The sequence below is a fragment of the Mobula birostris genome, chromosome 10 (genome assembly GCF_030028105.1).
Source record: "Mobula birostris isolate sMobBir1 chromosome 10, sMobBir1.hap1, whole genome shotgun sequence".
Taxonomy (NCBI): domain Eukaryota; kingdom Metazoa; phylum Chordata; class Chondrichthyes; order Myliobatiformes; family Myliobatidae; genus Mobula; species Mobula birostris.
The window spans coordinates 124325970-124353938 of record NC_092379.1 but is presented as its reverse complement, the minus strand read 5'-3'; the positions used below and the strand labels follow the sequence as shown (position 1 = coordinate 124353938).

The window sequence follows — 27969 nt, the reverse complement described above, 5'->3', positions numbered from 1 at the left end:
ATGCTTGAAATGCAGGTACAAGTAGCAAATGTATCAACTTGTCAGGAATAATAGGGAGGAGAACCGGAAAAGAAGTAGGGGCAAATGGTTTGGGATCAAATTGTCTGACAGAAGGTCTACAATTACTTGTTCTTTAAAGAATGTTGCTGTATGAAAATGAAAAACATGGCAAGATGGGGAAATCATCTCATTAGCTCAATGTTAACTGTACAATCAGTTTTTTGGAGTGGGTTTAGTGATGAAAACTAATAAGTTTTTAAGGTCGCAAACAACAGGAATACTGCAGATGCTGGAATTTCAAGCAACACACATCAAAGTTGCTGGTGAACGCAGCAGGCCAGGCAGCATCTGTAGGAAGAGGTGCAGTCGACGTTTCGGGCCGAGACCCTTCGTCAGGACTAACTGAAGGAAGAGCTAGTAAGAGATTTGAAAGTGGGAGGGGGAGGGGAGATCCAAAATGATAGGAGAAGACAGGAGGGGGAGGGATGGAGCCAAGAGCTGGACAGTTAGTCCTGACGAAGGGTCTCGGCCTGAAACGTCGACTGCACCTCTTCCTAGAGATGCTGCCTGGCCTGCTGTGTTCACCAGCAACTTTGATGTGTGTTGCAAGTTTTTAAGGTATAGTGTGGGAATAAAGGAGGCCCTTTCTGCTTGTCTGCCACTGACTAGTGGTGTTCGGCAGGAGTCAGTGTTGGGACCGTTTCTTTTCATGTTATATGTCAATGTTTTGGATGCCAGAATTGATGGCTTTGTGGGCAGGTTTGCAGTTGATACAAAGTTAGCTGAAGGGGCAGATAGTATTGAGGAAGCAGGGAGTGTGCAGAAGGACTTGGACAGATGAGGAGAATGGGCAAAAATGTGGTAGACAGACTACAATGTAGCGAAGTGTATGGTCATGCACTTTGGCAGAAAAGTTAAAGACAAGGACTATTTTCTAAATGGGGAGTAAATTCAGAAATGAAAGGTTCAAAAGGACGTGGGAGTCCTTGTGCTGGATTCTCTAAAGGTTAACTTGCAGTTTGAGTCAGATGTTATTATTCATTTCAAAAGGACTAGAATGTTTGAGGCAAATGTTATTATTCATTTCAAAAGGACTAGAATGTAAAAGCAAGGATGTAATGCTAAGGCTTTATAAGGCATTGAGCAGACTGCACTTGGATACTGTGCACAATTTTGGGCCTTTTATCTACGAAAAGATGTGCTGCTATTGGAGAGAATGCAGAGTAACAATGATTCCAGTAATGAAGGAGTTAACGCATGAAGAGCTTTTGATGGTGTTGTGTGTGTACCCGCTGGAGTTTACAAGAATGATGGGGGGGGGGAGAGAAGAGAAGCGGAGCAGGATTTAATTGAAACCTATGGATTACTGAAAGGCCTGGATAGAGTGGATGTGGGGAGCATGTTTCCTGTAGTGGGTGAGTCTAAGACCAGAGGGCACAGCCTCAGGATACAAAGGCATCTCTTTAGAAGAGAGATGAGGAGTTTCTTTAGCTAGGGGGTGGCAAATCTGTGGAATTCATTGCCATGGCTGGGTATGGAGGCCAAGTCATTGGGTATATTTAAAATATCAATTGATAGGTTCTTGATTAATAAGGGCAACAATGGTTATGGGGAGCAGGCCGGAGTCTGGGGTTCAGAGTGATAGTAGATCAGCCACGATGCAATGGCAGAGCAGACTCGAAGGACCAAATGACCTAATTCTGCTCCTATATTTTACGGTAAAAAAAATTAATAACCGACAAAACGAGAACTAGTAAGAACAGAAAAAGGCTGAAGACTGTCAGGAGTTCCGTATTCATCTTCGCAGAGACACTGCGAGCTAGCGTCTCAGGCTTCCAGCATCTACTGCCTTACACTGTAAGAGAAAAGTGGACCGTAAGCGATTAGAACCCAGCTGCTTGATATATATGAGGAAAAATACTGCGGACAAGTCACAGACGTATTAAATTAATCCAGGAGAGCGTCCGCCGGGAGAGAAACAAATTTGACTGTCTGTGTATTTGCAGAACTCCCTCCGTCGTTCCCCAGTGAGTGAGAGTGGTGGGAGAGGCGGGGCTCTTGGTGATTAACTGGGATCTCGCACGCTTCCTGTTTATAAGTATCCCGAGGGACTGAATGTTGTTGGCAATTAGTTTTGCCATCAGATGTGTTACTAGAGCCCGGCTATCTCGCCAACGTTTTCCCGTGTTTTCGTGTTAAAATGGGGCTAGGGGCGGAGTCTCTGCCTGGCTGGGTATTTGTTTTCTCTGTCGTTGATTGATTCGGTAGTTGCGTTGATTCTGGCGACCGGCCCAATCAGTGAAGGACGAGATCAGGGGGCCGATTTACACCTGATTTTCGAGCATAAAATGATTACGGAACACTAACCTCGATCAGTCGATTGTATGTTTGAGCTCCGCTGTGATTCAAGAGCGCCAGTTATATGTGAATAAAGCAGCCACATTACATAAAAGCGGTGGCTGTAATTCACACCCTTCGCCAAAAGGAACTTCACCCAGAGTCTGTAGCGATCCCTTTCCTGTCTTCTCCAGAGGAATGGACGCTGAGGACAAAGCTGGGCAGATGTCGGAATCTGCCGAGGATGAAGTGGAGGGAACAGTGCAAGAGCTGGAGGTGCCTGGGTGCAAAGAAACCCCACAACCGGTGGCTGTCTCGCCTTCCGCTCCCCAGCCAACCTACCAAGTGCCCGCTGGAGGTTTCGGCTGGGTGGTGGTGTTTGCGGCCACCTGGTGCAGCGGTTCCATCTTCGGCATCCAAAATTCATTCGGAATTCTCTTCTTGATGTTCCTGAAGGAGGTGGAGGACCAGAAGGACCCGAGCCTTCTCTTTAAGACGGGTGAGTGCGGATTGCCTGCTTTCTCCCAGTTCCCAGTTCCGCACGTGTTGTCACCGAGTGTGTAACTAACCTGCACCTCCAGTCCCTTCTGTAATGAGTTCATTTCAAATTGTCATTCAACCATACACATGTATACTACCAAACAAAACCACGTTCCTCCGGACCAAGGTGCACAACAAAGCATATATAACTGCACAATGCATGAAGTGATATTGCTGCAAATAAATTAATAAATAATAAAATGTATTCCAGAAGATTGACATTTAGCATAAAGTGCATTTAGGACACACTTTAAAAAAAGTAAACAGTATAACACTCCACTAAGGTTAACGACAGGGTGACAATAATCCCAGAGTATTTTGTGCCTTATACAAAGCAATGGGTAAAACCTCCCGAATTTTCCTAAAAGGAATGGAAGTTGGAATTTCTGGGAGCACCCAGACCAAGATCAGAGAGAGGGTGTTTCTCTCTGTGGAAGTATTCCTGGTGAGTCTACTTCAGCTTGTGCTTGGATGTATGTGCCACCTTGTACATGACGTTTCAACACGATGGGATCAGCTGTGTAATTTACTGCAAACAAATGGCCACAAAGTTTGCAGGGTGGTGTTGATGGGTGAAATTGGGGCAGATATGAATTCCAGAATTTTACAGGGGATGGAGGTGAAATAAGGCAGGAAAGCTTAAGGCACAGTTTCACGTGATTCTGTGCTGGTGTCCAACGTTCCCTCTAATACTACTTTCACAGCTGTGCGAACCAACCATTGCTCTGAGCAGGAAATTTTTGCATGGCCTGAAATCTGCATGGCCCTTTAATGAAGCACGTTATAAATGAGAATTCCAGCTGTGTGGTAACAGAGGCTATGTGTGCATGAGCATTTCAGTTACTGCACAAGTACAGCTCATGTAGCTTGGAGGGTACAGTGGGCACGTCACAATTTCTCAGCAGGTTTAATTGAAATGTAAACTACAGAGAAATTCTTGGTCAGAGTACTTGTAATTTGGTGGACACTCAGGGCATCTTGAGATGTGCTCCATTTTCTCCATTTTGTCATGTTCCCTGCCAATTTTGATGACCACACTTATCATATTCGGGGAAAGGGTGGCTGCAAGCGGTTGTGGAATTTATGTTTAATGTAAATAATGTTGTTTTTAAATAAAACTTGCTACAAATAAACAGCTCTTGGCTTTTTAATTAATGCCATTTTCTCTTTCAAAGTTTTAATTACATCCACGTATCGCTTGCCAACTCTTGCCTCATCCCACTCCCTCACCAATTTATAGGGGCATGGGCTCGAACCAAATCATCCACTTCTCTTCACAGATGCTGCCTGACCTGCTGAATTCCTCCAGCAACATTTTTTCTTCACTCCAGATTCCAGTCTTGTGCTTCCGTGACAAAAGATTCTATTCATCAAAGACATTTAACATCAACAAAACATTTCCTCGGTTCTTACCTTTTAAAGGGCACTTGAAATGGGAGGCCAACTAAAGGTTTTCTTTTCTGGCTGTTAAGATGATGCATTTTTGAGCTAGTCTATTAAGTTGAGTTTATTGGCATGTGCACAAATACAGTGAGATACAGTTAAAGTACAACAAAAAGCCTGCAGCACCATCACAGGTCTCTAGGTAAGATGACAGACTGAATATATACTACACAGTGCAGATAAATATTCTGCAAACCAAAGACATTGTTGAGAGAACAGTCTAGAAGCACCAGTTTGTTGAGGAGGGATAGAGCAATTCCCCTGGTATCATTGGCATTATTTACCCTACATTCAACGTAAATTAAACTGGTTGTTTGAAACACTCAGTTAAAAGGTGAAAAACCATAGTAATGAAATACATAAAGAAAAGATTCAGTCTAGAGATCAAACTGTAACATTTCTTCAACAGTGAAGTAGTTACTGCAGTTCAAAAATGCCCTTTCTTTTGAATTCCCATTGGTCTTTGGAGGCCTTTTGGGCGTTTTAGAACATAATCACAAACTTTTTTAAATACAGCACAGTTAAGAGCCGTCCAAGCCAATGAGCCTCTGCTGCTTAATTATACCATTGTGTAACATATAGCCTACTGTATAATATGGGACTATTTTATGTCATTGTAACACGTTATTGAGTATGTGCTATTAGGTGTGAATTGATCTATATATATATGCTCAGTTCGGGTTCCGTAAGTAAAAGCCCCTGTTAACTTGGCTCCAGTCTCTAGCGTTTTTATTTATAGTTGTGTAATCTGGCCATATACACAACAAATTGGCGACGAGGTTAGTGAACCTACATCGTATCGAAACACCGTGTTTAAGTGATAACGGCACTCAGAAGAGACAGAGTGAGTCCGTGAGTCTGAAAAGAAGCAGGAGTTCAGCCAGAGTCGGGAACGTTGGGAGACCGAAGGACACAGTCGGAGCCACGGCACGTCCAGGTGAGACCACAACCGGCGCTGAACCCCAGGGCTGACGGTCTGCCTGCCTCAGAAGGGAGATTTTAAAAAAGGAGTGACACACGCATCTAGCCAGAGTACGCTCGCGATGCTAGCAAAAAAAAAAGTCACATGAGTCAAAAACAATACAAGGAATACGAAATGCAGAGCTTTTTCTTCAACTGGAGACAGAAAAACTGTAAAGGAATTATATTAGAGAGAAGAAAGAAGCGGAGAGAGCGCAGGAGCCTCCACCTTAGACCAGCCTGAGCCGCAACCACCTCACGCAGGAGTTGGACTGCGACTTGGTATCCAGACCAGTCACAATAGGGGTACGATCTGAACTACCGATAGACAATGTTGATGTCTTACTCGGTAATGACCTTGCAGCTGGAGATGTTTACCCAGCAGTTCAGTTCACAAGTAAGCCTGCTGCTGCTGAGGACCCGTCCATAGATGCTGATGTGTGTCCCGCATGCGCAGTGACTCGAAGCATGTCCAAAATGGCTGCTGATGCTAATGTTGATTTATCCGAGACTTTCCTACCGTCCCTATACCAACAGGACCTAGACAGTAGTAAGGCTGGGGAGAGTAAGGAGGAAGGGAAAGACTTGTCCTTATCGAGGAAGGAATTTATAGAGGAACAGAATAAAGATCCTGAAATTATGGCTGAAATTCAGAAAGAGACAGTGGGATATTATCTTAAAGATGCAGTGTTGATGAGGAAGTGGAGACCAGTCACTGTGTCTGCAAGTGAGGATTGGGCTATTGTGCATCAGATAGTGGTTCCAAAGGTTTACAGGGCTGAAATTTTAAACCTGGCCTACAAGATGCCTTTAAGGGGACATTTTGGAGTAAAGAAGACAGTGCACAGGATTATGAGGGAATTTTATTGGCCTAACGTGAGGAAAGATATCGTTCAAGTTTGTGGAGTAGAAAGACAAAACTTGAAGTGTTGTTTAGACAAAGAGGCACCATCTGCAGGTGTTATTATTAAAACATTTGGAACTAAAGATTTCGGAGATAAAATTAATGACTTGTTTGGAACAAAGGACTTATTTGGAATTTTAACAAATGTGCTTAGTTTAGAAAACATTGGTGTGCAAGGATCTATTCGAGCTGATAAGCAAGTTGATTAAGTGATGACTAAATGTTCTGTTTTGAAGTGGACAAGGGACAATGGGTGATCAAGCACCATTTTGAGGACAACAGGATCTGGTTTTGCAGGAATTTGACTTTTTTTGTAACAAAGCATGTGAAAGATGAAGACACTATCATGGTAGACTGTCTAAATATTAAGTTTAAAAGTGAAATAGAAATTAGTATTTGTATACGCTTCTGTAATGTGCTACATGATAATCACGTATATATTGCTTTATAAATTCTGTAATCTACTGTTAGGCAAAAATTTTGCCTTCGTCAAAATTTTTCCGAAAGGGAAGGAGGTGTTATGTACCCCCCCGCCTCCCCGAGAGGGGTCATTTTTTTTATGGACTATACCTTTAAAATGAGAGAGAGAGAGAGAGAGAGTTGTTCAACATCAGACACCTTGCTATTAAGAGAGAGAGGCAAAGACTGCTTTGAGATGGTGTTATGAACCCCTAAGGTTCATATTTTCTGTGGACTGTCACTTTAAGGCATGAGAAAGAACTGAGACTAACTTTTGGATTTCTGCTGAGTTCAGAGAGAGAGGGCACTGAGCAGCTCGTGGGTCGCCATGGTGACCGAGGGTGGCATTATTTGATGGACAATTGATGTTATGGTTTCTGTGCAGCATGTTTACTTTTTACAAGGACAGTTACAGACACAGAGAGACACATGCTCGGAGTCAAGATGGATTCGATCAATGAAAGACACCAGTGAGTGAGGTCCTGGTCTAAACTTTCAGTAGCCCGAAAGGGGGTGAGTTGAGATCGATCCTGAGTATTGATAAATGACTCTTACAGGTTTCCTGCAACTGGAACAAGTTTGCAGGGAGAGAGAAGAGAGGAGCTACTTGATGGACAGCTGGTGTTCAGAGGGGTGAGATGAATAGAAGGTCAGTTGATAGATGGACAGACACATGGTCTTGGGACACAGGATGAGCTTTGTTGTGCCTGCAGAAAGGTGGGTTTTTGGAGGATGGGTCAGGAGAATCGATCAATGGCTCTTGCAGCGTGGAGAAGGTGTGACTGGTGGGGAGTTATTTGTGTGAACAACCCTCGCCTAGGTTGATAATTCCACCACAGAAGAACGGTCCCCTTTTGTTGTGGTCACATTCGGTGACTTTAAAGGAAGAGAAGAGAGGAGAGAAGGTTTGAAACAGAAGAAACCTAGTGACAAAGAGGTCACTGTTTGGACTCTCTTTCTAAGTAGCCCATAAGGGTGAGTTTCATTTCGTTCGAATATGAAAGTGTGGTTGTCACATAGTTAATCCACAGGAGTGGGTTCTCTGGTGAATACTACTTGTGTGTTACCCTTGTTTGGGTGTGGTAGTTCACTGAAGAAGGGCACCCCTGTGGCAAATCACTGTTGCAGTTATTTCGTATGTCGTAGAACTGGATACGTGGCTATCACAGTTGTGTGTTCGGGGTAACCTTGTGTGGAAACTACCTGTGTGTGATAATCCTTGCCTGAGTTGGTAGTTTTACCACTTGAAGAAGGTCCCCTTAGCGATAGACTACTGTTGGTGATAATCCCTACATGGATTCTGTTGGATTGTCCTGTGGCCACCACTTTGGGATGACCTGTAGTTGAACTGGGGTGCGGTACCACTTGTGTTGAAAGGATATTCGTTGAAGATCACTGTCTGTGATACTTCGTGTGTGGAGTGGAACAACTTCGGAGATAAAACCTACCACTATTGTTATTCTGTATTGCTGTCATGGAATCTGTGGAATATCGACATAACTGCCTTCTCACAACATTCGCCTTTGGATTACAAACATCTCGCATTAATTAACCTGAAGAATTAAATATCTCTCTCTCTCCATCACTACTCAACTAAATGCCACGAACTGAACTGAACTTTACTCATCATCATAAGACTATTTACCCCTAGACTCGAAGAAGCTTGATTTTCATATATCTCCACACTTATACAAAACAGGTTAGCAATGAATATATCTGATTTTTATATCACTGTATTGCGTAGTTACTAATATATACCATTAGTTAATAGCAATACTGGACAAAGTGTTTTCCATTTCTGCTGGGTCACCGGGTATGTGACACTAGCGTTTTTATTTATAGTTTTGTTGTGTAACCTGGCCACATACAGAACAGTTCGTGACCAACTAACCTACTAACCAGTATGTCTTTGGAATGTGGGAGGAAACCGGAACACCCAGAGGAAATCCTCATGGTCATAGGGGGAACATACAAATTTTTTACAGACAGCAGCAGGAATTGAACCTAGGTTTCTTGCTCTGTAATGGTGTTGGGCTAACCAGTTCATTGCAGTGCCAGGCACTGTTCTATAGCGGTTAGCATAACACTTCTACAACTCGGAGTTGGAGTTCAGAGTTCAATTCCAGCGTCCTTTACAAGATAGTTTGTATGCTCTTCCCATGTGTACATGGGTTTCCTCCAGGTGCTCCAGTTTCCTCCCACAGTCCCAAAGACCTGCCAGTTACCAGTTTAATTGGTAATTGGAAATTGTCCTGTGATTAGGCCTGGGGGTAAATCGGTGGGCAGGAAGGGCCTGTGCCATGCTGTCTCTTTGAAGGGTCTCTTTTGTTTGGGTTTACCATGGATGTTGTGTCCCATCTGTCTACGTGATACACAAACCCAGGCGGTACAATATGCAGAGCAAGCTGTTGCCCATGCAGCAGACTCCCCCTCTCCATGCATCTGATGAATCTAAAGATGCAGCAGAGATTGATGCAGTTCAGCACCAGCAGCGTTGAGGGAGTTGTCAGTCAGTGTTGAACTCAACTTGGGACTACTTAGGGACTCCAGCTCCAGACTTTTCCTCGGGGCTGGTTCCCAACACCTTCTCCGTGAGTAGGTATAGCTTCAAGTTAGCAGCGGTGGCTTGAGATCAGAATTTTCCTTCTAGGTGAGCTGCCAACTACAGCTGAAGAGCCCCATCTGCCCGAAGCTATATCTCTAAAATAAGTAAGTATTGAGAAAGGTTCTGTAACATGTCATTGACCAATAAAATTTCTGTGTCTCTCACAAATGCTGTCTGACCTGCTAGGAGTTCCCAGCAGTTTGTTTTCACTTCTAGTTTACAGAATTTTATTCTTCAGTGCTGTTCCATGAATTTTCAAACCACGTTTGGAAGATCAGTTGATCTTGATATAAAATCCCTTCAGTTTTCTCCCTAACAGTGGACTCGTAAGGGAGAATGATTCTGTAGCTGCTGTGGTGACATTGAAAGCCGAGTTGAACAAGGTATCATGGATGCTGTCTGACCTAACGAGTTCCTCCAGCATTTTATTTGTGTTGCTACCAATTTAAATTGGCTTTATTTGTCATACGTGCACCGAAGCATATAGTGAAGTGTGTCTTTTGCATCAAATCCAATCTGTGAGTATTGCATTGAGCAGCCTGTACGTGTCGCCACACTGCTGGCATAGCAAGCCCACAGCTCTCTAACCCTAACCTGTGCATCTTTTGAATGTGGGTGGAAATGGGAGCACTCGAGGAAACCCACATGGCTATGAGGAGAATGTACAGACTCCTGGCAGGCTGCAGCAGGAATCGAACCCTGATCTTGGAGCTGGCACTGTAAAGCATTGCGCTAACTGCTACTCTGGCACGCCGCCTATTGTTCAAATAGAATACGGAAAATAAAATGACTTGCTGCCAAGCCCTTCAGCACTTGTGTTTTGAACTAAAACATCTTTCTTTAAATCTAGGCAACTGCAGTCAGTGGCCACTTTGTTAGGCACAGGAGTGCAACCTGGCGTGGTCTTTGCTGTAGCCCATCCACGTCAAGGTTCGACATGTTGCACATTCATAGATGTTCTTCTGGACACTGTTGTAATGCATGTTTTTTTTTGAGTTACTGTTGCCATCCTGTCATCTTGAACCAGTCTGGCTATTCTCCTCTGACTTCTTAAAAAGGCATTTTCATCTACAGCGCTCCCATTCGCTGTATTTTCTTTTGTTTGTGTTTTTTTTTGTTTGTTTTTTTTTTTTGCATCGTTCTCTGTTGTGAGTGAAAGTCCTAGGAGATCAGCAGTTTTTGAGATAATTAAACCATCCAACTGGCACCAACAATGATTCCACAGTCAAAGTCCTATAAATTGCACTTCCTCCCCATTCTGATGTTTGGTCTGAGCAACAACTGAATCTCTTGACCACATCTACATGTTTTTTAATGCATTGATTTGCTGCCACATGATTGTCTGATTAGGTATTTTCATTAACAAGCAGGTGTACCTAATAAAGCGACCACTGACTGCATAATCCCAATACAAGTTAATTGTCTCTTTTGCCAGAAATAAAACACAGAAATCTACAGCACATCACAGGCCTTTCAGCCCACAATGTTGTGCCGACCATGTAACCTACTCTAGAAACGGCCTAGAATTTCCCTGCCAGATAGCCCTCTATTTTTCTAAGCTCCGTGTACCTATCTAGAATTTAATTTTGAACCTTGTGGAGTCGAGCACAATGGTGGTAGTAAGCTCAGCCACGTTTAGAGCATGCTCTTTTGTTCTGCTTAATCTAATTTAGTTGAATTCTGTTTTGTGAAAAAGTATCACGAGATTTTGAAACAAATTATGGAAGTACTCTGAAATGCTAATATAATTTGCAGAGGGAATTCCTTATGAGCTAGCTATTACCTCAGGATAAAGTTGTTCCTTGATTTTAATTTATTCCTTTTTCAGGATACAGGCATCAGCAACAAGGCCAGCATTTTTAGCCCATCCCTGAGAAACCGGCAGAGGGAAAACACTGCCCTCTGTCCACCAGGACTGTATGTTGACCATTATGCATTCATTTGCTCTATTCCTACTTTATGCACCCACGTTTGCATCTGTTGCTTTCCACCCCCCTGCCCCAAGATTGTATCTCATCTTGTCTTTGAGCTTCTAATGTACTATAACTTCCTAAAGTGCTTGTCAACCTACTTGGGAGGGAATCACTTTGCCAAGTCAGTGGAGTTGGTATTGGAAACTGCTTTGTCTGGGTCAACACAAAGTTGTGGAGACAGCTTAGCACATCACAGAAACCAACCTCCCCTCCATGAACTCTGTCTACACTTCTCACTGCCTAGAGAAAGACATCACCCACTCCAGATGTTCTTGCTTTTACCCCTTCCCATCAAGCAGGACCCAAAACTGCTCTCAGTATTCTAAGTGAGACCTCACCAGAGCTTTATAATGTCTCAGCATTATAACCTTGCTTTTATATTCTAGTCCTCTTAATATGAATGATAACATTGCATTTGCCTTTCGCACCACAGACTCAATCCACAAATTAACCTTTAGGGTATCCTGCATGAGGACTCCCAAGTCCCTTTGCACCTCAGTTTTTTGCATTTTTACTCTATTTAGAAAATTGTCAACCCTTTCATTTCTTCTACTACTTTGCCCATTCTTCTAATCTGTCTAAAGCGCTTCTGTACCACCTCTACTTCCTCAAAACTACCTGGCCCTCCACCTATCTTCATATTGCCTGCAAACTTTGCAACAAAACCATTAATTCCATCATCCAAATCATTGACATATAATGTAAAAATAATCGGTCCCAACCTGGCCCCCTGTGGAACATCACTGGTAGCCAACCATAAAAGGCTCCCTTTATTCCCACGCTTTGCCTCCTTCCAATCAGCCACTGCTTTAGCCATGCTAGAATCTTCCCTGTAATAACATTGGCATGTAGCTTGTTAAGCAGCCTCATGTGTGGCACCTTGTCAAAGGCCTTCTGAAAATCCAAGTACTCAACATCAACCGATTCTCCTTTGTCTATCCTGCTTGTTAGTTCCTCAAAGAATTCCAACAGATTTGTGAGGCCAGATTTCCCCTTGAGGAAATCGTGCTGACTTTGGGTTATATTGTCATGTGCTTCAAAGTACCCTGAGACCTTGTCGTTAATAATTGACTCCAACATCTGTCCGCAACTGAGGTCAGACTAGATTAACTGACCTATAGTTTCCTTTCTTCTGCCTCTCTCCCATCTTGAAGAGTGGAGTGACATTTGCAATTTTTCATTCTTCCGGAACCATTCCAGAATCTATTGTTTCGTTGAAAGATCATTATTAATACCCCTACAATCTATTTAGCTGCTTCTTTAAGAATTCTGGGGTTTATACCATTTTTTCCAGGTGACATCCTCCTTCAAACCTTTTCAGTGTACCACGAACCTTTGCCCTAGTAATGGTAGCTTCACACACTTATCTACCTTCAGACCTCTGTCTAGCTGTGGACATTTCAGACACTTCATGCCCCCTGACACCTGGAACTTCCACCATACTGCTCGTGTCTTTCACACTGAAGACTGATGCAAAATACTTATTCAGTTCATCTGCTATTTCCTTGCCCCAATTACTACCTCTCCAGCATGGTTTTCCAGCAGTTCAATATCCACTCTCGCCTCTCTTTTACACTTAATGTATCTGAAGAAACTTATGGTATCCTCTTTAATATTACTGGCGAGCTTACCTTTGTAATCCATCGTTACCTTTTTAATTACATTTTTAGTTGCCTTCTGTTGGTTTTTAGAGGATTGAGAAGTTTTTAACTTTTCAGTCATTTTTACTCTATTAGATGCCTGCTCTTTGGCTTTGTTGCTTTTGACTTGCTAGCCACGGTTGTGTCATCAGTACTTTAGGATATGTCTTCCTCTTTGAGATGTATATATCCTGTGCCTTCTGAATTGCTTTCAGAAATTCCAGCCATTGCTGCTCTGCCATCATCCCTGCCAGTGTTCTTTTCCAGTCAATTCAGGCCAACTCCTCTCTCGTGCCTCCATAGAAGACAATTGAACGGCTTCCTTGTACAATAAAATGGACTTTTGACCTCATAATCTACTTTGTTATGGCCTTAAAGGATTTTTAAAGTATTTGTCACATATACATCAAAGCATACAGTGAAATGTGTCATTTGCATCAAATCAGTGAGGATTGTGCTAGAGAGTCGGTAGGTGTAACTGTGCCTTTGGCACTAGCATAACATGCTCACAACTCACTACCACTAACCATGTATCTCTGAAATGTAGGAGAAAACCGATCGCTCGATGGAAACCCACTTGTTCACGAGGAGAATGTACAACTCCTTACAATCATCAGCAGGAATTGAACCCTGACTGGTGATTGTGCTGCTGTAATAGTTTAACACCAATTATTAAGCCACCATACTTTGCACCTTATTGTCTGCATACACTGCATTTCTCTGTAGCTGTTGCACTTCATTCCGCATTATGTTATTGTTTTCCCTTGTACTACCTCAGTGCACATCTGTATGCATGACATGCAAAACTAAGTTTTTCACAATTGCTTGGTTCATGTGACAGTAACACATTTACCATTATATTGGCTTAAACATGTAAAGGTAGCAAGTGCAGCAGGAGGCTTTTTATAATATTCAGCTAAATTATTTTAAACTTCGAGAATAAAGATTGAAATTATGTTCCTAAGCTGTCAATGTGAGGTTTAAACTGATTCACTCCACTCTGATAAACTTACTTTGAATGCCATTGAGATACAAAGTGCATATATGTCACCATATGGAACCCCGAGATTCATTTTCTTGTGTGTATGCTCATTAAATTCATAACAGAATCTATGAAAGACCACACCAATTTGGGCATTCAGCCAGTGTGCAAAAGACAACAAGCTGCAAAAGTAAAAAGGAACAAATAATTATAATGTATAAATAAACAATAAATATCAAGAGCATGTGCTGAAGAGTCCTTGCAAGTGAGCCTGTAGTTGTGGGAACAGTTCCATGTTGGTGTGAGTGAATTTAACCCCTCTGGTTCAAGAGCCTGATGGTTGAGGGGTAACAACTGTTCCTGAATTGTAGGTCCCGGGGCTCCTGTTCCACCTTCCTGATGGCAGCAGTGAAAGACACCATATCCTGCGTGTTGGGGGTCCCTGATGATGGATGCTGTTTTGCTGCAACAACGCTCTGTGTCAATGTATTCAATGGCGGGGAGGGCTTTACTTGTAATGGGCTGTGTCATTTCAGAACTTTTAAATAGTAAAGAAGTGCTTCACCAGGACCATTATTCAACACAGTTCTATATTGAGCCACGCTATCAAAGGCTTGCTAAATGAGTTTAAGGAGTGACTGGGGGAAACTTGTGCAGTTGCAGAGAAACGTCACACAGATGGCACCTGATGTCAGGACTCAACCCAGGTTTCTGATGCTGCAAGGTAAAATTTCTACTGGCTATGCTATTGTTCCATCTTATAGGATCATTGGACCACTCCAATCTTGGGTCATCTGATGTTGAAATCTCTATTTTAGCTCTTGTTGAACCTTGACCTGATTGTTCAATGTATCGATGGGCAAACTCAGTCGTTTCACTCTACGTAATGTATTTTGTCTTTCACTTTCTTTAACCAGCCGAGATCAGTTCTCCATTTCAAGTTGACTGCCGGCATTTCCATTGCCTTTCCTTAGAATTCTAGTGCCAACACAGAGTTAGCTGACCCTGTTGTTTGTTGCTGATTTTAAATACTGGTTTACACATATGAGATTTCAATTGTATCATCCCAAAAGGTCAGCTTGCAGCTGAAACACCAATGCAAAGATACAGTTCTCTGTTGATCAGCCGCCTTCAGAGTTCAAAGTCATCATATTCTCCCCTGAGGTTCATTTTTCCCATGGGGATTCACAGTAGATACATAGAAACGCAAAAGAATCAGTGAAAAGCTACATGCAAAGGTGGACAAACAACCAATGCACAAAAGACACACGAATATATACAAACAACCATAATGCCCAGTTGTGAGGTTTGGTGGTAGTAAAGATGCAGTCTGAGCCCACTGATGGATTAATCACAATGTTCTCTGCCTTATCCTGTTTTTATTTTCCTCTGTATAGTATAATGCAATGTTTTTGGACTGATTGAGTTGAGCATGCTAAGTCTTGAATCTGGCACCACTCTGATGATTCACTACTTGTGTCAAAGTCTCATTTCTCGCATAAAACCAGAAATTACTGGAAATGCTTGGCAGGGAAAGCAGCATCTGTGGAAAGAGAGAATTAACATTTCAAATCCTTTACCTAGTGCCGGAACTGGAGAGAAAACAAGTTGGTTTTCAGTAGTAGAGAAAGTGGGAAACAAATGGGTAAAAGAAACATGGATAAATTCACTTATCTCAACATGGAACTGACTGTACAACTGATGGACTTCACTACCACTAATGTTCCTTTCTTACTGTCTTTCTTCCATTGTTCTTTCTTCCTTAATTTCTTTCATATTTCTTTGTTCTACTGTGAATGCCTGCAAGAAAATGAATCTCAGGGTAGTGTATGGTGAGGTAAACACCCAGTTATTTACATATACCTGCACACTTGCTTGTTAATGCAAATATCCAATCAGTCAATCATGCATCTCAGGGACTGCTGATCTCCTGGGATTTTCATGCACAATACACTCAAGAGCAGCGGTTCCCAACCTTTTTCATGCCATGGACCCCTACCATTAACTGAAGGGTCCACGGACCCTGGGTTGGGAACCCCTCTTCACAGAGAATGGTGCAAAAAAAAAAAACCAGAAAAAAGCATCCCGTGAGTAGCAGTTCTGTGGGAGAAAATACCTTGATAATGAGAAAGGTCAGAGGAGACTGGCCGGACTAGTTCAAGCTGACAAGAAGGTGACAGTAACTCAAATAACCAAGCGTTACAACAGTGGTGTGCAGAAAAACATCTCTGAGTGCGCAACATGTTGAACCTTGAAGTGGATTTGCTACAGCAGCAGAAAACCACAAATGTACACTCGGGTGGTACCTAATGAAATGACAACTGGATGTACGTACTTTGATAATAAGTTTATTTTGAACCTTGAATTTTAGAAAAAATGGAAAGTATCTAATAGGACAAGACGAACTGAATTGAAGCGACGTGGGCACGGGAGCAAATAGGATAGTACCTCGATCAGTTGGTCAGCTTGCCTTTCATGTTTTTTTTTTTTTTTTGCTCTCTGCTAGATTTCACGGTTTTACTGGTGTCCTAGCTAGTTTCTGCTGTTCTACCAACCATCAGTCTGAGCTCAGTCAAATCTCAAGTGCCTGATTACTAATACACATTAACTAATCATGTATCAATTCCCGTGCTTGTTGATGGAGTCTGATCCCCTGTTTAGCAAATTTTTAAAAAATTATAAATCTCTTATTCTTGTTTTCAAATCGTTACATTAGTCCATTAGTGACACATTATACGTACAGATAAGCACTATGCGTGTGTAGAATGAGCTGCCAGCAGAAATGGTGGATGCAGGTTTGATTGCCACATTTAAGAGAAGTTTGGATGAGTACATGGATGGGAGGAGTAGATGAGGCAAAGGGAGTGTTTCTGTGCTGTGGCTTCTCTATAGAGTTATAGAGCACATAATCTGCCTCCAAATGCCCCCATCAAACTAGTTGGTCTCATTCAGTTAGAGATCTTCCTTTTTACCTCTTTCCCCCCCCCCCCCCCTTCATCTTGTCTACTGAATACTTGTTTTCCTCCTTTCCCAGTTCTGCAAAGGATCTTGGTATTAATATATTATTTTCATATAGTGAAAAGTTTATCTTGCATATAGATTAAATTATGCATTGAGGTGCAACAAGGTGATATCGTAACAATGCACAATAAAGTGTAAAAGCTACAGAGAAAGTGCAGTGCAGGTAAATGACGAACTGTAAGATCACAGCACAGTAGATTGTGAAGTCAAGAGTCCATCTTATACAAGAGGCCTGTTCAACAGACTGATAACAGCAGAATAGAAGCTGTCTTTGAGCCTGGCGCTACGTGCTTTCAGGCTTTTGTATCTTCTGCAGGCGGGAGAGGACAGAATGTCAGGGATGGACCTACATGCTAAATTGCTTGTTTGTACAGATATTTCCTGACCTGCTGAGCACTTTTTTGTATTTCTGGTAAAGTTCTAATGGGAAGGAGGTACAAAATTGATTGTTTCATTTTGAAATAAAAGCTGAAAATGTTCTAGGTGCTTTGGAGGTGTGGCAACAATGGAATCTGAACTGGAATTCGGAACCTAATGCTGGCTTTCCTGCTTTTTGCATTCATGTAGCCGAACAATTTCCTGCCAATCCCATTTAAGACATCTATATGACTCATCCTTGAAGGAGACAAAACTGCCATTGACATTCCTGTGGTCCTCACAACTTGGAATTGTGCCCTGAATGAAACTGCTTTACATTATTGTTTCATTATTAATATTTGGACGCTATTGTATGCATTCCCTTAAATAAATAAAACTCAATGGCCACTTCATCGGGTCAACCTGCTCATTAATGCAAATATCTGATCAGCCAATCATGTGGCAGTAAATCAATGGATAAAAGCATGCAGGCATGGTCAAGAGGTTCATTTGTTGTTCAGACAAAACATCAGAACGGGGAAGAAATGTGATCTTAGTGACATTGACTGTGCCAGATTGGTCTGCTGGGATTTTCATGACCAACAGTCTTGTGTTTCAAGGAATTGGTGCAAATAAACACAGAACAGTCAATGAGCTGCAGTTCTGTGGGAAAAGAAGCTTTGTTAATGAGAGAGGTCAGAGGAGAATGGCCAGAGTGGTTAATGCTGAGAGGAAGGTGAAAGTAATTCAAATAATCATGTGTTATAGTGGTGTGCAGAAGAACATCTTAGAACACACAACAGATCTTATCTTGAAGTGTATGGTCCATAGCAGCAGAGGGTCACAATGTGTTCTGCTGCTTTACCTAATAAAGTGGCCACTGAGTGTAAATTTGCATAAATTCTCTCAATCACTAGTCCACAAAATAACATCCCCAATCTATATTTTTAAAACTCTGCCTCCTGGCAAATCTCCAGCGTGACGACTATTCATTTTTTTCTCTCCCCCAACTGTCTTCTCTGACATATTGTTTTCAAGTGACGAATTAGTACCTCTTCAGAACCTCTGACAGGGGCAAGTTAAAATCTTTTTTAAAATTATGTCTGTTTTAAGGATATTAAACAAGCTGTACCTAATTATTCATCTTAAAAACAGCTAAGGATTTGCCAATTGTTAACTTGAAAATTAGATTGGTAGATTTCTGTTGGCTCAAAGGCAAAGGACAAAAAAAAACAGGAGTAGGCAGCCAGATCCCTCAAGCCTGCATCATCACTCAGAATGATATTGGCTGATCTATGTTAGTCTTACCTCTTCTGTGCTAGTTCCCCATAACACTACTTCCTTCAAATAGCTTTCAAATATTTGTCTCCCTCCATCTCAAATGATCCAGCCTCCACCTATATCAGGGGCAGAGACATCCAGAGATTCACTGTCCTGAGAGAGGATACTTCTTAGTTGTAAATGACCACCTCCTTATTGTGTAGCTGTGTTCCCTTGTTTGTGACTCTCCCACAAGTGGAAGCATCTCAACATCTATCTGGTAAAGACCCCTTGGGATCTTGCATGTATGAATAAGGCCACCTCTCATTATTCTAAACTTCAAGGAACACAGACCAAACTGTCTGGATACTCTTGGTAGCATGACCCTTTCACCCAGGAATTGGCTTGGCACCAATGCTATTATAGGCATCAAGGTGCCAAGCTATATTGTATACTGTATATATTAAGTATTTTTAACCTAGGGGGACAAAAACCATGCATGGTATTCCAGATGTGACCTCATGAACAACCAGTACATCTGTAACAAATCCTCCTTATTTTTAAACTCTAGCCCCTTTGCAATAAAGGCCAATATGTCACTTCCATTCTTAACTATTGGTTCTGCATGCACTAGAACTTTTGAACTCTACCCATTTGCACTCTCTCTCCATTTAGATAATTCGTCATTTGATTCCTCTTACTCTCACGCATAAACTCACACTTCCAGAGTTGCCAGGTTCAAGTTTAACTGTAACTGTCATTTAGCCATACCTGAATACAGCCAAATGAAACAGTGTTACTCCAGGGCCAACAAGCTAAACATAGTACAATCAGCACAAGGCACATATAGCTCATGAAAGATAGCAAGCACATGCAAGATATCGGTAAAATACAGTCACACAAAAAAAATAGTTCAAGACCCTGAGTCCATGAATGTTGCAGGAGTCTGCAGTTGAACACAATACAGCTGGTCTAATGCCGAGTGAACACTGGGGTACAGCACTGACTCCGACTTGGATGCCACGCTGCACCGCCTCCGGTGGAGCAGATTGATTCCAATGCCTCTCTCCTGGGCACCTGTAAAGAGGCGACACTGCGACTTGAGGCCTAGTCCTCGCTGCAACCAAGGCCACGCAGTTCCCCCTCCATCTGCCAATCAATCACAATGTTTCTTATTACAGCATGCCCTTCTAATTACTTTTGTGTCCTTGGAAACCTTTCATTTTATTTCCTCCTCCAGGCAAACACTTAGGGATAAGAACCTATCTGTCTTTGGGGTTACTCGTTACTTCCCTCCGCCCTGAAATGGGCCCATTTATTCCTAGTTTCTACATGATTGCATGTTTTCAATCCCCGTTAACACACTTCCTCAAAGATCTTTGAGCTCTTAATTTTCGTACCAGCCTCTTGTGTGCCATTCTGTCAAATGCCTTTAGAAGATCTAAATACACTCCCCTCCATTAACTCTCCCTGTAACATTTTCAAAGAATTCAAGCACGTTAGTCAACATGATGTACTTACCTTGTGTAAAGCCATGGTGACTAGGTTAGATTATATTCAACTTTCCAAAATGATTAGTTAGTTCCTCTTGATTATTGACTACAGCATCTTGCCAGCAATAGGCAATAAACTACACACAGTGGCCACTTTCTTAGGTACCTCCTATACGTAATATAGTGGACAGAGTGTATATTCTTCACCTTCTGCTGCCATATCCCATCCACATCAAGGTTCGATGTGTTGTGCTTCTGCACACCGCTGTTGTAACAATGTTACTTGACCTATGGTTGCCTTCCTGTCAACTTGAACTCGCCCAGCCATTCTTCTCTGACCTCTTTCAATAACCGGACATTTTCGGCTGCAGAATTGCCGCTCACTGTATGTTTTTTTTTGATCTTCGTACCATTCTCTGTAAACTCTGGAGACTGTTGTGTGTGAAAATCCCAGGAGATCAGCAGTTTCTGAGACACTCAAACCACCTGGTCTGGCACAAACGCTTGTTTGACTCCACAGTCAAAATCACTTGTATCACACTTCTTCCCCATTCGGATGTTTGGTCTGAAGAACTGAATCCCATTAACTATGTCTGCATGCGTCCATGCATTGAGTTACTGCCACGTGATTGGCTAATTAGATATTTGCATTAACAAGCAGGCGTATAGGTGTACCTAATAAAGTGGCCGTACTGTGTACAGTAATCGGTTGGTGGTTCTTCACCTTCTGTACAAAGGAGTCATGTTGGCTGTTTTCGATTTTTATGGAAATTTTGTGAGTTCGGAACTTTTTCAACTAATTGGTCCAGCACATCTGTGGCCATCTCCTTTAAAAGCCTTGTGTGCAAATCCTTGGCTTGTGGCAATGCTTCCGCCTTTTGCCGTGTGAGTTTCCCTTGTGTTTTATTCCTTGTGGTTTGCAATTTCTACAAGCTCTTCTGTGTTATTTGAAATTATCCTATCTGTTATCTGAGGCATATTTGCAGTATCCTCCACAGTGAAAATTGATATATGATTTAACTCTGCCACTTATTTGTTTCCTGTATTTTTTTCTATCTCGTTCTCTAGGGGTCCTTAGAACATAGAACGTTACAGCACAGTACAGTCCACAATGTCGTGCCAACCTTTTAACCTACTCTAGATCAATCTAACCCTTCCCTCCTACATAATCCTCCAACTTTCTATCATCTGTGCACCTATCTAAGAGTTCATTAAATGCAGCTAACATACCTGCCTTTACCACCACCCTGGCAGCACATTCCACACACTTACCACAGTCTGTGTAAGAAAGAAAATTACCTCTGACGTCACCCACCTCGTATTAGTCATTTTCGCACACTACTTAATGACCTTCTTCCTATTAGTATAACCTTAGAGACACAGTTTTGATACTACACGTTTTCTCTCAAAATCAATTTCCTGTTCCTTGTGAACTTTGTAATCTTTCACTGCTAGATCCTAAAGACTCCCCGTTGCTGTAGTCTGCCTGCAGCCCTGCTGCTATGTCTATTTTACTTAGATATTTAACACTGTCCTTGCCTCTCGTTAACCGTAGATTGTTCCTCTTTCTCATGGAATCTCTCTTGCCAATTGGGATAGATTCTTGCTGAGTGTTATGAACCAGTTGTTTGAATATCTGCCACTGTTGATCTACTGAATGTCTCTCAGCTTGTTTTCCCCGTCCACCTTCACACTTTCATAACTGCGGTTGTTTAAATTGAATACCATAGCATTGGTCCCACGGTGTTTACTCTCAAACTGCACCTGAACTTCTGTCATATTATGATCACTACCTCCTAAGGGATCTTTAACCACAAGATCTCCTATTAATCCTCCATCATTACTCATGACTATATCCAAAATAGCCTGTACCGCAGTAGGTTCTGGAGCATGCATGTTCTAAGGAGTATATCTGAATACAGCACAAATACTTCTCTGCAATCCACTTTAAAAACGCGAACACGAGGAAATCTGCAGATGCTGGAAATTCAAGCAACACACATCAAATTTGCTGGTGAACGCAGCAGGCCAGGCAGCATCTCTAGGAAGAGGTGCAGTCGACGTTTCGGGCCGAGACCCTTTGTCAGGACTAACTGAAGGAAGAGTTAGTAAGAGATTTGAAAGTGGGAGGGGGAGGGGGAGATCCAAAATGATAGGAGAAGACAGGAAGGGGAGGGATGGAGCCAAGAGCTGGACAGGTGATTGGCAAAAGGGGATACGAGAGGATCATGGGACAGGAGGTCCGGGGAGAAAGAAAGGGGGAGGGGGGAAGCCCAGAGGATGGGCAAGGGGTATAGTCAGAGGGACCTGAGTGTGGCTTCATCTTGACAGTAGAGGAGGTATATATTTATTTATATACACACATTATTTTTCTCTCTCTCTCCTTTTTCTCCCTCTGTCCCTCTCACTTTACCCCTTTATCATCCCCTGGGCTTTTCCCCCCCCTCTCCCTTTTCTTTCTCTCTAGGCCTCCTGTCCCATGATCCTCTCGTATCCCTTGTGCCAATCACCTGTCCAGCTCTTGGCTCCATCCCTCTCCCTCCTTTCTCCTATCATTTTGGATCTCCCCCTCCCCTCCCCCCCCCCCCCCCCCCACTTTCAAATCTCTTACTTACTCTTCCTTCAGTTAGTCCTGAAGAAGGATCTCGGCCTGAAACCTCGACTGTACCTCTTCCTAGAGATGCTGCCTGGCCTGCTGCGTTCACCAGCAACTTTGATGTGTGTTGTCTGCAATACACTTGATAGTTTTGATCATCCAATTAATATATAGATTAACATCCCCCATGATAATAGCATTTCTCTTCAGACAAGCCCTCAGATATTTTCCCATTTATACTCCATCCTATCGAGGGGTCACATTTTGAGGGTGAGTCAACTATTCCCATTCATGTATCCCTTCTTCTGTTATTCCCAGACCAACCAATCCCATATCACTATCCACTGTCTCAATTTCACTACTCAACTCCATTCTGACACGTACAAAATGCAAGAGGAACTCAGCAGGTCAGATAACGTCTATGGAGGGAAATGAACAGTCAACACTTAGGGCTGAGATCCTTTTAAATTCAAAGTAAATTTATAATCAAAATATACATTTGTCACCATATGCTATCCTGGGATTCATTTTCTTACAGGCATTTACAGTAGAACAAAGAAATGCCACAGAATGAATGAAAAACAACACACAAACAACTAATGTGTAAAAGAAAACAAGTTGTGGAACTGCCAAAAAAAACCGAGTAATATTATTTGCATCAGGACTGGAGCAGCTCAACAGAACCAGCAATGAGAGCTGGTTAAGTCCTGAAGGGCAAAGCTGATAGACAATGACTACTGTGGGCAGTAAATGAAACTACATTAGGAATAACCATTCTTACTCATTCTAGCCCTGGCAGATGTGGCAATTTGTAGAAGCATTCCTTGCGAAGACAATGTCCTGGCTTCACCCTGAGGGCAGCCTCCATGTTTTTACGTGTTCTAATTAATTATGTAGAGATACAGCCTGTCCGGCCCAACGAGCCCATGCCACCCATGCAACCGGAGGAAATCCACCTGGTCTCAGACAGGAGCAGGTTTGAATCTGGGTTGTTTGCACTGTAATAGCATGGGGCTAATGTGCCTCCCAAGGGCACAGAAGACAAGAGAAGATGTGTGTAGCTTATATCTGCACACCTAAGTTAGAGTTTAACCCAGGTCTCTGGCACTGTGAGGCATTGGCTCTACAACTGTGTTGTGTGCCACAATAGTACAGTTGTTAGTTGAACGCTTTACAGTGCTGGCTGCATGATTGGGGCTTAATTTCTGCCACTGTCTGTAAGGAGTTGGTACGTTCCACCCCTTTCCCCCCCGCCCCACCATCACTGCAGCTATTTCCCCCGGGTGCTCTGGTTTCCTCTCAAATTCCAAAGAGGGTTAGTAAGGTTGTGGGCATCTGATGTTGGTGCCAGAAGCATGGCCACACTTACAGCAGCCCCCAGCACATACTCGGTCTGTGTTGGTCATGACAGAAGTGGCGCATTTTACTGTATGTTTCAATGTACATGTGACAAATCTAATGGGGCAGACTTGGAACACACCTGGCACTTCAGGAGATGCCGTGGACCATCAGCATCAGTAGAAACGTGTGCTGTCACAATCTGTAACCTCCCCACCCCGGCCCAGCTCAGCACAGTCCTCACTCTAGCATTACTGGAAGCCAGTGAATCAACATTGGTTTGATGAGGCTTGCACAAGGGCTTGCTAGGAGCCGCACCAGGCATTGGTGGAAAAATGAAGTGTCTACCTAACGAAGCTGCAATATCAGCACTAAAGAGCAAAAATAGCAACCAACAGCCGGAGCGCAGCGATCTCGTAATGCAACAGATCACAGCATTCCTACCTATCCAGTTCTGAATGGTAGTAGGCATTTAAACAGCTTAACAGGAAGGCTCTGAAATCTTCAACAATGGCAGGTATCAGCTTGTGAGGCTAAAACGTTTGCAGCCACATTAGTTCACTTTTCAGGAATCCTCCTGAGACCCTCAGCATTCCTCCAGCCTATTTGATGCACCCCAGGGGACGTCGAGCAACAATTGAAAGCACTGTATGCAACAGAAGCAGTGAGACCATACCACCTTAACTACAGTACTGCTCCAGAACCAGCTGGGCCTTTAGCAGTATGAGTGCTACCCTTGAGTTTACATTAACATGTGCAAGAGTGTCCAAATGTGCCTTTTCTCATCATGTATTCTGGGTAATTACCAACCAATCTCTCATATCACTATCATCCTTTAAAGATTAAATTTTAAATATTATACTTTATTGTTACCAAACAATTGATACTAGAATATACAATCATCTTCGTGCTCCCTGGAGTACAAATCAATAGTAAATATTAAAAATTTAAATTATAAATCATTAATAGAAAATAGAAAAGGAAAAGTAAGGTAGTGCAAAAAAAACCGAGAGGCAGCTCCGAATATTTGGAGGGTACGGCCCAGATCCGGGTCAGGATCTGTTCAGCAGTCTTATCACAGTTGGAAAGAAGCTGTTCCCAAGTCTGGCCGTACGAGTCTTCAAGCCCCTGAGCCTTCTCCCGGAGGGAAGAAGGACGAAAAGTGTGTTGGCTGGGTGGGTCGTGTCCTTAATTATCCTGACAGCACTGCTTCGACAGCGTGTGGTGTAAAGTGAGTCCAAGGACAGAAGATTTATTAGCTTAATTTGTCAAATGCACTGTACATCAAAATATGCTGTGAAATGCATTGTTTGCATCAACAGCAAACACTGTCTGAGAATTGTGCCATTGCTTCTGGCGCCAATGTAGCATGCCCACAACTCCTAACCCTAGCCCAACGTCACTTTTGGACTGTGGGAGGAGACCAGAGCACCTGCAGGAGACTTCTTGCTCACAGAGGCTGGAATTGAAAGTAGATTTTTTTATCAAGGAATGTATAAATTACACAACATTGAGATTTGTTTGCTCACACGTAGCCGCAAAGCAAGAACTCCGAAAGAACCCAACTGAAGAGCAAAAAAAATAAAAAGACCAACACCCAACGCGCAAGAGAAAGAAAAAAAAAAGCAAATCATGCAAACAATTGAAGCAAACACCAACAGCTGCTCCCTGGTTGGTGATTGCTGGCATCATAAAGCGTTGCACTAACTACTATGCTACTGTGAGGAAAGCTGATGTTGATGCACCATCAGGCAGGAGTTACTCGCCAGTGCCTAGTTTTAGCTTTGACAGTTCCACGTTGCTCCATACATAGGTGAACTCCAGAGGTAAGCTATGAGAGACTTCAAGGTAGCGTTTGACTGAATGTGGCTCCGGTAAAAGTGAGGTTAATGGGTATCAAGGGGGAAAACCTTCCAGTGGCTGGAGTCATACTTTGTACAAGACATGTTGCTGTCATTGGAGTTAATCATCACAGTCCTAGAGGTTTCTCAGAGCCGTGTATAGACAGAATCACCTTCAGCTGTTTCACCAATGGCTTCCCTTCCACAAAGTGGCGATACTCACCGATGACTTCCCAATGCTCAAGTTCACTTCTGACTTTCAGCAAACAAAGCAGCCCCTGCCTGCTCACAGTAAAGCCTAGTGATCCTCCAGGTATTGGCTAATAAGTAGGAAGTAACATCCATGCCCCAATAATGCAGGGCAAAGAGAGTTTCCAACAAGAGAAATTTTAACCAACAGCTCTCAGTAAATTCAGTACCATTACCAGTTCCAGTATCCGAAACTGAAATGGATGAACTCTATAATTACAGTGGTAGCTAGAGCAGGTCAGAGGGTGAGTGCTTACAGTTCACGAGCCACCTCCCGACACCCCAACACAAGGTGTTTTCGCTGACCAGATACTACAGGTCAGGAATCTTTCCTAAATGCAAGAGATTCTCTAAATAGTCATAGTCATACTTTATTGATCCCGGGGGAAACTGGTGTTCATTACAGTTGCACCATAAATAATTAAATAGTAATATGTAAATTATGCCAGGAAATAAGTCCAGGACCAGCCTATTAGCTCAGGGTGTCTGACCCTCCAAGGGAGGAGTTGTAAAGTTTGGTGGCCACAGGCAAGAATGACTTCCTATGACGCTCTGTGTTGCATCTCGGTGGAATGAGTCTCTGGCTGAATGTACTCCTGTGCCCAGCCGGTACATTATGTAGTGGATGGGAGACATTGACCAAGATGGCATGCAAATTGGACAGTATCCTCTTTTCAGACACCACCGTCAGAGAGTCCAGTTCCATCCCCACAACATAACTGGCCTTACGAATGATGGGAATCTTGAGCAACACACACAAAACACTGGAGGAACTCAGCAGGTCAGGCAGCAGCTATGGAGAGAAATAAGCAGTCACCATTTTGGGTTGAGACCCTTCTTCAGGAGTCTCTCCATGCTGGTTGAGTGCAGTTCCAACAACACTTATTAAGTATGATTCCATCCAGGTGGATAAGGAACCCCCATAACCAGTGGCTTTGGTACCTCATCCCTTACTCCAATCATTCATTGCCAAAGGCTGTAGCGTGTGCTGTCCACAAAATGCTCTGCGGCTACCTGGTCATCTTCTAAACCTCCACTTTCTACCACCAGGAAAGACGAGGTGCGTGGGAGCACCTAAACACACTGGTTCCTCTTCCTGTCACTTCCCATTCTGATATGGAAATATATGGCTCATCACTAGATATAAATCCTGTCGCTCCCTTTTCCTTAGTCACATTTGTGACTCCTTGTCATCTTAAGGGCAAAAATCAGCATGAGCAGATTAAAATGTTGGAGCAACACCTAAAAATGAATAAATTAAATATCTGAGATCTTATAAAGGTGTTAGTATGATATACAGGATAATATGTCTTATCTCTTTAGGTCTTTCTTAAAAACTGAAGCAGTTTAATGTTGCTCAGTCTGTGTGTTGAAGAATGTATACCAAAGAGGAAAATCCAAGTGTTCCCAAACTGGAAACGATGGATGAACCAGGAGATCCTCTCCCTTACAAAGTCTGGGATGGCAGTGTAGAGATACAAAAATAACAGGGTGCAGAATAGAGTGTTACAGTTACAAAGCACAATGCAGGTCGACAACAAGGTTATGAGAGTGAGATTGTGATGCCACGAGTCCATCTGATGGTACTAGGGAACTGTTCAATAGTCTTGTAGAAGTTGGTCCTGACCCTGGTAGTGCGTCTTTTCAGGCTTTTGTGTCTTCTGTCTGATGGGAGAGGGGAGAATGGAGAATGTCCGGGGTGTGTGGGGTCTTTGATTATGCAGGATGCTTTACTGAGGCAGTGAGAAGTATAGACAAAGTCCATGGAGAGGAGAGGCTGGTTGCTGTGATGTGCTGAACTGTGTCTGTATCACTCTCTTAGTTCCTTTTGGTCACAGACAAAGCAGTTGCCATACCAAGCCATGTTGTATCTAGATAGAATGCTTTCTATGTTTTTTTTTTAAATTAACAAAATAAACTTTATTTACAATAAAAAAAATTATTTCCATGGATGATCCCTTTCACGACTTT

The 27969-nt window shown here is 42.7% G+C and overlaps 1 protein-coding gene across 2 annotated transcripts in view; it reads left to right on the top strand.

The window, feature by feature from the left end:
- Positions 1-2351: 2351 nt before the first annotated feature.
- LOC140204307 (monocarboxylate transporter 8-like) overlaps positions 2352-27969 on the top strand; it is a 103913-nt gene continuing 78295 nt past the window's right edge. For both annotated transcript variants that reach the window (XR_011887583.1, XM_072270919.1), the window contains exon 1: positions 2352-2836. Coding sequence is in view for 1 of the 2 variants with exons in the window: in XM_072270919.1 (XP_072127020.1) it covers positions 2536-2836 (301 nt within the window). In the remaining variant the exon portion in view is untranslated. The remainder of the gene's footprint in view (positions 2837-27969) is intronic.